The sequence below is a fragment of the Lolium rigidum genome, chromosome 3, assembly GCF_022539505.1.
Source record: "Lolium rigidum isolate FL_2022 chromosome 3, APGP_CSIRO_Lrig_0.1, whole genome shotgun sequence".
In the NCBI taxonomy this organism is placed as follows: Eukaryota; Viridiplantae; Streptophyta; class Magnoliopsida; order Poales; family Poaceae; genus Lolium; species Lolium rigidum.
In genome coordinates, this window is record NC_061510.1 from 378,901,891 (window position 1) to 378,914,020 (window position 12,130).

A 12,130-nucleotide genomic window follows, 5' to 3' on the forward strand; every position below is an offset into this window, starting at 1 on the left:
CGAATCATCAACATAACAATCACCATTGTCTTCATCTTCATCGTTGTCACTATCATACGCACCATCATCGTTTCTATCCCGCCCTTCGTCATCACTAAAATCTTCCCCATGTCTAGTCCATCTTGTATACGTCATGGACATACCTGAACAATTGCAGTGATCCTCGACTGTTTTTATATCCTGACGTATCGGATTTAGGCAGTCCTTGCAAGGGCACAAGATTGGTTCATCCTGTATTGTCCAAGTGTTCTCGCGCAAACTTGATGAAAATCCCTAACACCTGCCATGTACTTTGTTGTGAACTTCTTGGTGCCATCGGTTATCCAACTTCGATCCATTGCCTACAATTCGGTTAAGAACATGCCAACGTTCTCCGAACAGATCTTGACAACTGATTAAAAAATCTAGACCTAACGAACAATCAGGAGAACTCACCGATGATGCGTCTCGCCGCCACCACAATGGAGCCTTCACGGAATTCTTCTCACCTCGACGAGAACCCTAGTCGATTCGACTGTTAGCAAGAGCACCTATATAGGCCGTGTCTACTAGCGGCGCGACTTAAACGAGGCACCCTCGGCCGACATAAATATTAATAAGGGAATTATTATGTCGTAACATCTAGATCACACCATTGAAATAAATATGTAGAATAGACTACTTACGGATCCAGATCAAAATTCCATATCTACCTTAGCGGTAAGACTCCGCGTCGGTCACGCCGAAGCCCTTGTTCGATTCTTCCAAACCACAATTTTTACTTAATTAAATATGTTCCTGACAAGTGGGTCACGCATGATATATAAAACTAATAACATTTAATAAAGTAACTTAGTAATATTTCGTCACCTCGATCTTTGATTTCGTCACCTATTAACAGACACGATGGAAGCCCTTCCCGCTTGGGTAATGGGTGACGATTTTTTCTTGACGAGAAATCATACCGTCAAGCATTACCTTAAATGCTTGACGAAAGATGAATTCGTCACCTATAAGGACACATCCATGACGGTATGCATTTTTGTCACCAGGGTTTTCGTCAACAAATCCCCCATCTCTTGTAGTGAGCGCAGAATGGTGAGAGCATGTTAAATGACAATGGACTGCCAACCAAAGGATATCCGAATAACTGGAAAGGTGAAAATAGGCTCTACTGTGCTGGGTTGGCGAGGAGAGGATTGGCTGGTATTGCTGCAGATGCTAAGAGTATCGCTGATGACATTAAATCGGTGATAGGTTCTATGTGTGGCTAAATTATCTTTTATAGGTAGTTTAACAGGCAACTGCATTAGACTGTTATACATCTGAAACATCTTGATGCCAAGGCTCATATGTTCTAGGAGTAAGCTCTGCTCTTGAATATTATCAACAAGGGCATTCTAGTTCAATACTCATTATGTAAAAGAGCTTCATAACTTTTGTTGAGCTTACGGAGGACAACTGTGTAATAATTACTTGAATTTATATATACAAAAGCGTTGAACCTGGAGGAAATCACATCAGCCTCAAATCAACCGGATTATTCGCTAGTATCTATTTTGAGTACTATACTGCCATTCATCAGTCCTAGAATGACACTATGTGCTGAGAGTTATATACTGTATGAAAGCAGAAGGGTCGTTTATTGTGGGAACTGTAAAATCCAATGTTAGAATCTTCTACAGAAAAAAATATTACGTATATCCTAGTATAAATAACTGTTGTATAAAAAATAGTTCTTGAAGATAACTACAACTCGTCAAGATGCCATGCCCACAAATGTAAAGCTAGTTCTAGGCGAACTGAAATTTGACGTCACAGAAATTAGTTTCTATATGTTGTTAAAGAAGGCCAGGTGTGTTTGTTGTTGATTCCCCCCCAAACAAAGTGTGGTTATTGATATCTTTGGGACACCTTAATGTCAAGGCTCATAAGTGCTAAGCAGCGAGGGAGTAAGATCTGCTCCTATATACTATCAACAAGGGCCTTGTAGGAGTACTCTCGCTTTGTTCAAGTGCTTCCTATTTTTTATTGAACTTACAGTTCTCTACCATATTCTATTTGATTCAATTTTTATATGCAGAAGTCCTGTGACTAGTATTGTATTAGAGCAATTTCAACCCAGTAGCTATCTGGGTCACCAAATACACATTTGATGACCAACCTAGTCACCAACACATGAGGAAAAAAAAGTAGAGAATCAGCAAATCACTCCCCGTGCGAGACAAAATTTGCAAACCTGTGGAAGAGTAGGAAAATTGCAAAGCTGGTCGGGCCGTTCCATCCCACGCTGCTCAGAACGAGAAGTCGTGAGGGGCTTCCTCCTCTTTCTCTACTGTACCGCCGCCGCCGGAAAGAAAACTCCCTGGTCTTCCATCTTCTTTTTCTTCCTTGTTCCACTACTCTGCGCCATGTCCAATCTGGAAAAAATGAAGCGCACATAGGTGGAGTTGAATGACAATGGACTACCGACCAAAGAATATCTGAATCACTGGAAAAGTGAAAATAGGCTTTACTGTGCGGGGCTGGCGAGGAGAGGATTGGCTGGTATTGCTGTGGATGCTAAGAATACAGCTAATGACATTAAATCTGTGATAGGCTCTATTTGTGGCTAAATTAGCTTTTATATGTAGTTTGACAGGCAAGTGTATTAGACTATATATACCTCCGGGACATCTTCATGTCAAGGCTCATATGTGCTAGGAGTAAACACTGCTCTTGTATATTATCAACCATGGCTTTCTAGTTCTATACTCGTTTTGTAAAAGATCTTCATAAGTTGTGTTGAACTTAAGGTTGTCCACTGTATTATATTTAACTGAATTTTATATATGCAAAAGCCCTGTGATCGGCAGTGGTTTCTGTATAAAAAGTTTCAGTGCCATGTTTATCACCAACAATAAACAAGGAGAGGAGGTAATCACATCAGCCTCAAATCAACCGAATTATTCACTAGAATCCACTTCGGGCACTGTACTGCTATTTATCAGTCTTAGAATGACACTACTGATGAGAGTTATATACTCTATGAAAGCAGAAGGGCCGTTGATTATGGGAACTGTAAAATCTAATGTTAGAAGCTTCTACAGAAAATAATGTTGGGTATATCGTATATAAATGTTGTGCAAAAATACTAGTTCTTGAAGATGAATACAACTCGTCATTTCGTCAATATGCCATGCCCACCAATGCAAAGCTAGTTCTAGGAGAACTGAAATTTGACATCACAAAAATCAGTTTCTATATGTAGTTTAACAAGGCCAAGTGTGTTTGTTGTTGATTCCCCTCAAAAGAAAGTGTGGTTGTTGATATAATTGGAACACCTTCATGTCAAGGCTCATATGTGCTAAGCAGATACTACCTCCGTTCTTGTTTAATCGACACGCGGTCATGCATACATTCTCCGCTAGCTAGCCTTGACTCGGCGTCGATTATATCCAAACGGAGGGAGTAGGGAGTAAGATCCGCTCATCATCTCCTTTATACTCCAGGGCCTTCTAGTAGTACTCTCGCTGTGCACAAGACCTTCCTAACTTTTATTGAACGGAGTTCTCTACCGCATTCTATTTAATACAATTTGTATATGCAGAAGTCCCGGGACCAGTAGTGTATTAGAGGAAGTTCAACACAGTAGGCTGACCAAGACATTTGATGACTAGCCCAGTCACTAACGCGCAAGGGGAAAAAAAGAGAATCACCAAATCCCTCCCCGTGCGACACAATCACACAAATTTGCATACCTGCGGAAGAGTAGGGAAATCGCAAAGCTGGTTGCGCCATTCTATCCCGCGCCACTCGGAAGGAGAAGTCGCGAGGGGTTTCCTCTTCTTCCTCTAATGCGCCGCCGTCGCCGGACGGAAGACTCCCAGGTTCTATCTACTCTGCGCCGTATCCGATCTGGAAAACAAATGGAGCACGGGGAGGCGGAGGTTGCCGATGGCCGCTCGATTTGATGGTGTGTGTGGACGGACGAGGGAGACAAGAGGAGGGGAATTGGCCGCTCGTGCTAGCTGCTGGTGTGCTAGCTTGATGTAGCTGCTCAGTCGACAGATACGTAAAGAAGGCACAAGTCTGGACGAACTATTTTTTTCAAATGCGTTTTAAACGCATTCTAATACGTCAAAAAAATCCGTAAAAAAATATCGCATGTACATCTGAAAGTTCTACATGCTAGCAAAGTCGTTTCACCAAAAAAATGATATGGTGGTTCCACAAAAGAAAAATGTTGTGTTGTGCATAAATAAGACAAAATTCGGTGCTAAAATACAACTCTTACTGAGACATTTTTTTTTCTTTTTTTACACAGGACATAAAAAATGTCGGTTTTCCACTAAAATCGGCATACACACCTAAAATGTTGATATGTATGTGCGAATTTTTTGCTCAATTTTTTAAAAACATTTTAAAATGTTTTTTCGGGTAGCGGGAGCATATGCACCTAGGATCAAAAGTGTATCTCCGTAAGTCAATTTTAAACGTGAACTATAAATTATATCCTCAACTAACTACTAGTAAATTTTATTGTTGATGCAAATGGATCAGTATTAGGGTACCATCTACCCTCTCTAGTTCAACAAAATGAACTAACTTTTGTGTGACAGCATCATTTTGCACTATAGAGGGTTGAGGGTACTCTAATTTGACCCCCTTGCATCTCTAATTTTTAGAGCTCATTTTTTCACAACAAAAAATAAAATTATAAAATTCTACTTTTTTTAAAAAAAAATTATAAATAAATTGCTACTCTAAGTGATTGCATTGGCCCACATGTCATATTCAATCTCTCTATTTGCAGGAAAGAGGTGGCAGATGGGGGGAGATTAAAGGGGTTTCGGCTGCAGGAAAGAGGTGGCAGATGGGGGAGATTAAAAGGGGTTTCGGCTGCCTCGGATAGGTTTCAAAGTTGGGGCCTATCGGTCGATGGTGTGGCTCGATAATGGCATCAACTCCGTGTGTACCAACTCGCTGGGCTCCAAGTGCAGAGTGTTGTAGCAGCTATCTTTTCCCCACAAAGGTGACTCGAGGGTTTATATCAAACTCTCGGGGAATTGACGAATAACTTCTTTCCTTTTCCTCTTCAAACAACCTACAAAACAAAATATAATGACTTGTATCTCCAACTCCACCATGTTGTTGTCAAGCACAAGGTTTCGTGTAAATAACCAATAGTAAAAACAATCTATAACTAAGCAATAAAGTAATTAAAACAGTATAGTAAATGTGTTTTTGGATTTTTGGTTGGATTTACTAATAATAAAGTATCTTTGTATTTTTGAAATTAGTAAGTACTCAAAATGTAAAAGATGATAAAAGCAATGTAAATGTGTTTCTTATGATAAAAACTAGACTGCGGTTCGTGGTTTCACTTGTCTACTCTCTATAAAGGTGCAATGGACATAACAATTCACAAGCGATAAAATATTGATGGAACTTCTATATGTGAAATAAGCATTTATATGGGCATTGATAAGGTACAGTGCAGTTATCAACCCATTGCTACGTTCGTCACCGGATTGTACTACGTCTGTTAAACACTACAGGAATCTCACGGTCTGCCGACGGCCTGGCCCTCGGGCAAGATTGACCTCGGGAGAGCCCACGTGGCCCTCGGTGTAGCGGTGGCCGTCGGCATACCGTGAGATGGCCGATGGCGGCGGTCTCCCCTCGGCCTACCGGCCCTCGGCCTAGCAACGTTGACGTTGCCGTCCGTCTGACGGCCGTCACCGCTACACCGAGGGGGCGACGTTCTGATCAAGCTAGCTCCGTGCATCTTCGAACTTGCAGCAGAAACGGGGAGGATTGGATGCAGAAACGGGGTCGACCACGCGTTTGTGTGTCCAGATCTCACGCGTCGGACGAGCGGGGCCGGTGTACTGCCCGGACAACGCCACCGACGACGCTACGGTCGTGCAGCGCACAGGCGCCAGCAAGTCCGTCAAGGTTGTGTCCGTCGTCACCGGCATTGCCGAGGGCACCATCACGGCGGCGCACATGGACCTCACCCCGCACGCCAAGCTTCTCTTCGAATGTCCGATTGGCCGGCGCCATTGACGCACTAATTTGTTCATTGATGTTTGGCAGGCCTGGCTGTACCGTGTGTTGTCCTAGGCAACGATCTTAATCATCTGAAGTTTTCCGTTGGATGACGACTCCTATCGGCATCTAGTATTCACGACTAGCGCACGAGCATGTCATTTGAGTACACTTCTTTACTTCATGGTCAGTGAGTCCATGCGTACACATTGTGCAGATTGTAGCGTGGTATGATAGTTCAGTTCCACGGGCATGACAATAGTGACGTAGAGATGTTGTGGTATGACGCAGTATGCTGTCAAGCGAGAAGACACTCGTCATCCACTTTAATCTCCATGCTATATCCTGGCAGTGGCACTAGCAGGTAATAAAATAATTTGATAAACTTTTTTTTTGGGTAAAAATATTTAGTCATATTGACTCGTCTTTATCCTATCAAGTACAGTAGAGGGAAGATATATTTGGATAACATACACAGATACTCAGAACAAATCTTTTTCCCATGAGTATATTTTCATTGATGACGATACAAAAGGAAGGAAACATTAATCAACTACAGGCAAATATGGTGTAAGTTTCCAAAAGAATATATCTAGATTGCCTTTCCTACCTATTCCGTACCAGGTTGTCTTCACATCAACAATGCCATTTATAACATTACATATCTAGAGGAACTTGATAGACCAGGTAATATGCACCAATAGATAGTTACCTTTTTCTGCACCCAGTCACAAAATAGATCAGGTAGGCGAATTTTACAAGTATATATATATGCCTCATATGCAACTATCTCTTCCAAATATCCATTCAGCCAACAAGCAAACAAGTACCTCTTCTTAGCCTACCACAGCACCCCTATCCCACAACTTCGTCAAATTTTGCCTTCGCAATGGAGAATGTTGTCGTGCTGATTGTTGGTGCTGGTCCAGCAGGCCTCGCGACAGCAGCATGCCTTACCCAGTTCTCCATTCCCTACGTCATCGTCGAGCGTGAGGACTGCAGCGCGTCACTTTGGCGCAACCGCGCATATGATCGCTTGAAGCTGCATCTTGCAAAGGAGTTCTGTGAGTTACCACACATGTCATACCCATCAGATGCACCAACATACATTCCAAAAGCTCTGTTTGTCAAGTACTTGGATGACTATATGGAGCGCTTTGATATTCAACCGAAGTATCTCACTAGCGTGGAGTCATCCAAATATGAGAATGATAAGAAGTGTTGGTCCATCGTGGCTCGTGACATGGCGGAGGGCACAACAATGAATTTTGTTGCAAAGTTCCTAGTTGTGGCAAGTGGTGAGAATAGTGCAGAGAATATTCCTGATATTCCAGGACTTCACAGTTTTCCGGGTGAGGCCATCCACTCGTCAAGATACAAGTCAGGCAAGAGCTTCTCCGGTAAGAGCGTGTTGGTCATTGGATCTGGCAACTCCGGGATGGAAATCGCTTACGACCTTGCGACCCATGGTGCCAATACTTCGATTGTTATACGAAGCCCGGTATGTGCAGTATATAATTTTATTTCGTAATAGAGATACAATTTCATCGTATTATTATACTACTAGAATGATATTTTTATTTCTAGCACTGTATCAGATGTGTGACAGCATTTTGTGGCTGCAGATGCATGTAATGACAAAGGAACTAATCCGGTTGGGGATGACATTAGCCCAACATCTTCCCCTGAATCTAGTGGATAACCTCCTTGTTATGGAGGCAAAATTCATATTTGGAGATCTAACAAGGCATGGCATCAGAATGCCAAAATTGGGTCCAATGAATCTCAAGTCAAAAACCGGCCGATCCGCTGTGATTGATGTTGGCACTGTTGGGCTAATAAAAAGAGGCATCATCCAAGTAAGTATATCCTGGGACATGATATAAACCTTATATGTACCATATGTTGATTTACTATGCCATTTTATTAATATTTACTTTACCTCTTGCAGGTTCAAGGAAGCATTAGTAAGATCATGGGCAACATAGTAAAATTTCAATCTGGGGATGAAATCCCATTTGACGCAATTGTGTTCGCAACTGGATACAAAAGCACAGCAAATATGTGGCTCAAGGTACTAAGACTGATTCTTGAATTTGCCTAAGTCATATTCATTTTGGTGCAACAGTTGTTAAATCTCCTAACCAGCGCAGAATGGTGAGAGCATGTTAAATGACAATGGACTGCCAACCAAAGAATATCCGAATCACTGGAAAGGTGAAAATAGGCTCTACTGTGCTGGGTTGGCGAGGAGAGGATTGGCTGGTATTGCTGCGGATGCTAAGAGTATCGCTGATGACATTAAATCGGTGATAGGTTCTATGTGTGGCTAAATTAGCTTTTATAGGTAGTTTAACGGGCAACTGCATTAGACTGTTATACATCTGAAACATCTTGATGCCAAGGCTCATATGTTCTAGGAGTAAGCTCTGCTCTTGAATATTATCAACAAGGGCATTCTAGTTCAATACTCATTATGTAAAAGAGCTTCATAACTTTTGTTGAGCTTACGGAGGACAACTGTGTAATAATTACTTGAATTTATATATACAAAAGCGTTGAACCTGGAGAAATCACATCAGCCTCAAATCAACCGGATTATTCGCTAGTATCTATTTTGAGTACTATACTGCCATTCATCAGTCCTAGAATGACACTATGTGCTGAGAGTTATATACTGTATGAAAGCAGAAGGGTCGTTTATTGTGGGAACTGTAAAATCCAATGTTAGAATCTTCTACAGAAAAAATATTACGTATATCCTAGAATAAATAACTGTTGTATAAAAACTAGTTCTTGAAGATAACTACAACTCGTCAAGATGCCATGCCCACAAATGTAAAGCTAGTTCTAGGAGAACTGAAATTTGACGTCACAGAAATTAGTTTCTATATGTTGTTAAAGAACGCCAGGTGTGTTTGTTGTTGATTCCCTCCCAAACAAAGTGTGGTTGTTGATATCTTTGGGACACCTTAATGTCAAGGCTCATAAGTGCTAAGCAGCGAGGGAGTAAGATCTGCTCCTATATACTATCAACAAGGGCCTTGTAGGAGTACTCTCACTCTGTTCAAGTGCTTCCTATTTTTTATTGAACTTACAGTTCTCTACCATATTCTATTTGATTCAATTTTTATATGCAGAAGTCCTGTGACTAGTATTGTATTAGAGCAATTTCAACCCAGTAGCTATCTGGGTCACCAAATACACATTTGATGACCAACCTAGTCACCAACACATGAGGAAAAAAAAAGTAGAGAATCAGCAAATCACTCCCCGTGCGAGACAAAATTTGCAAACCTGTGAAAGAGTAGGAAAATTGCAAAGCTGGTCGGGCCGTTCCATCCCACGCCGCTCAGAACGAGAAGTCGTGAGGGGCTTCCTCCTCTTTCTCTACTGCACCGCCGCCGCCGGAAAGAAAACTCCCTGGCCTTCCCTCTTCTTTTTCTTCCTTGTTCCACTACTCTGCGCCATGTCCAATCTGGAAAAAATGAAGCGCACATAGGTGGACTTGAATGACAATGGACTACCGACCAAAGAATATCTGAATCACTGGAAAAGTGAAAATAGGCTTTACTGTGCGGGGCTGGCGAGGAGAGGATTGGCTGGTATTGCTGTGGATGCTAAGAATACAGCTAATGACATTAAATCTGTGATAGGCTCTATTTGTGGCTAAATTAGCTTTTATATGTAGTTTGACAGGCAAGTGTATTAGACTATATATACCTCCGGGACATCTTCATGTCAAGGCTCATATGTGCTAGGAGCAAACACTGCTCTTGTATATTATCAACCAGGGCTGTCTAGTTCTATACTCGTTTTGTAAAAGATCTTCATAAGTTGTGTTGAACTTAAGGTTGTCCACTGTATTATATTTAACTGAATTTTATATATGCAAAAGCCCTGTGATCGGCAGTGGTTTCTGTATAAAAAGTTTCAGTGCCATGTCTATCACCAACAATAAACAAGGAGAGGAGGTAATCACATCAGCCTCAAATCAACCGAATTATTCACTAGAATCCACTTCGGGCACTGTACTGCTATTTTTCAGTCTTAGAATGACACTACTGATGAGAGTTGTATACTCTATGAAAGCAGAAGGGCCGTTGATTATGGGAACTGTAAAATCTAATGTTAGAAGCTTCTACAGAAAATAATGTTGGGTATATCGTATATAAATGTTGTGCAAAAATACTAGTTCTTGAAGATGAATACAACTCGTCATTTCGTCAATATGCCATGCCCACCAATGCAAAGCTAGTTCTAGGAGAACTGTAATTTGACATCACAAAAATCAGTTTCTATATGTAGTTTAACAAGGCCAAGTGTGTTTGTTGTTGATTCCCCTCAAAAGAAAGTGTGGTTGTTGATATCTTTGGAACACCTTCATGTCAAGGCTCATATGTGCTAAGCAGATACTACCTCCGTTCTTGTTTAATTGACATGCGGTCATGCATACATTCTCCGCTAGCTAGCCTTGACTCCGCGTCGATTATATCCAAACGGAGGGAGTAGGGAGTGAGATCCGCTCATCAGCTCCTTTATACTCCAGGGCCTTCTAGTAGTACTCTCGCTGTGCACAAGACCTTCCTAACTTTTATTGAACGGAGTTCTCTACCGCATTCTATTTAATCCAATTCGTATATGCAGAAATCCCGGGACCAGTAGTGTATTAGAGGAAGTTCAACACAGTAGGCTCACCAAGACATTTGATGACTAGCCCAGTCACTAACGTGCAAGGGGAAAAAAAGAGAATCACCAAATCCCTCCCCGTGCGACACAGTCACACAAATTTGCATACCTGCGAAAGAGTAGGGAAATCGCAAAGCTGGTTGCGCCGTTCTATCCCGCGCCACTCGGAAGGAGAAGTCGCGAGGGATTTCCTCTTCTTCCTCTAATGCGCCGCCGTCGCCGGAAGGAAGACTCCCAGGTCCTATCTACTCTGCGCCGTATCCGATCTGGAAAACAAATGGAGCACGGGGAGGCGGAGGTTGCCGATGCCCGCTCGATTTGATGGTGTGTGTGGGCGGACGAGGGAGACAAGAGGAGGGGAAGTGGCCGCTCGTGCTAGCTGCTGGTGTGCTACATTGATGTAGCTGTTCAGTCGACAGATACGTAAGAGCATCTTCAACGGGCGCTATAAAATCTGGCGCTGTAAACCGGCGATTCGACGCGCTGTATATCGCTAGCGCGCGTGTTAGCGAATTTGCCCACGGCAGAGGCTCTATTTTGCAGCACGCGTTGCTGTGTGAAAAACGCACCTTCAGCAGAGGCTCTATTTTGCAGCGCGCGGCACAAACTGCTAATCCGACCGTTTTTTTGAAAATTTAAATCAAACAAACTATGAAAATTTGATCAAAAATACGAATATATTTTTAAAGTTCAACGATACAATGGGACATATAGAACTGCTAACTACTCGTCCGACTCGCAATCGAAGTCGGAGCTGCTCGGAGTCGTCTCCGACACCGGCGTCGTCGTCCACTCGAAGGAGGAGGAGGAGGAGAGGACGATGGTCGACGGCCCTGCGCCGTTCTTCTTTTGCTCCTCCTTCCTCGCCGCCTTCGCGGCCCTCGCTGCCTTCCTCGCCGCGGACTCGGCGCGGCTAGCTTTTTTCTTTGCCTTCGCCGCCGCCTTCTCCTCCTCCTTCTGCTCCTTCTGCGCGTAGAAGGCCGCCGTGGCGGCGACGTCCACGGGGAAGCGGCGCGCCCATTCAAGGCGCAGCGGCTCGTCGCGCTCGGCGATGAGAAGGCGCTGCTCCAGCTCCCGCTGTCGGCGCTGCTGCTCCCGCGTGATCACCGGCGGCGGCGGCGCGAGCATCTCCGCCTGCTCCCGCGTGAACACGTCGTGGAAGTTCATTGCGCGGCGGGAGCGGCCCAGCCGCCACGCGACGGCGTCGTACGCCCGCGCCGCCTCGTGTGCCGTGTCGAATGTGCCGAGGCGGATCCGCTCCTCGCCGGAACGGATTTCCGCGTCGAATTGGCCGCTCGGCCACGCCCGAACGCTGTGGTAGCCGGAGGCGGGGCGGCGGCGCGGAGGCATCTTCGCGCGGAGGCGGAGGGGACGACGGCGGAGTCGCGCGGAGGCGGAACGGCCGGAGGCGGAGCGGCGCGGGAGGGAG

The 12,130-nt window shown here is 43.8% G+C and overlaps 1 protein-coding gene and 1 pseudogene across 1 annotated transcript; both read left to right on the forward strand.

The window, feature by feature from the left end:
* The window catches only part of LOC124700636, a 31,710-nt pseudogene extending 30,457 nt beyond the window's left edge, over positions 1-1,253 (forward strand).
* A 5,648-nt stretch (positions 1,254-6,901) lies between these two features.
* Positions 6,902-8,345, forward strand: LOC124700635 (probable indole-3-pyruvate monooxygenase YUCCA10). The gene is made up of 4 exons (XM_047232729.1): positions 6,902-7,513; positions 7,638-7,871; positions 7,964-8,086; positions 8,166-8,345. The coding sequence occupies exons 1-4, from the start codon at positions 6,902-6,904 to the stop codon at positions 8,343-8,345; spliced, it is 1,149 nt and encodes a 382-aa protein (XP_047088685.1).
* The last annotated feature ends 3,785 nt before the right edge of the window (positions 8,346-12,130 follow it).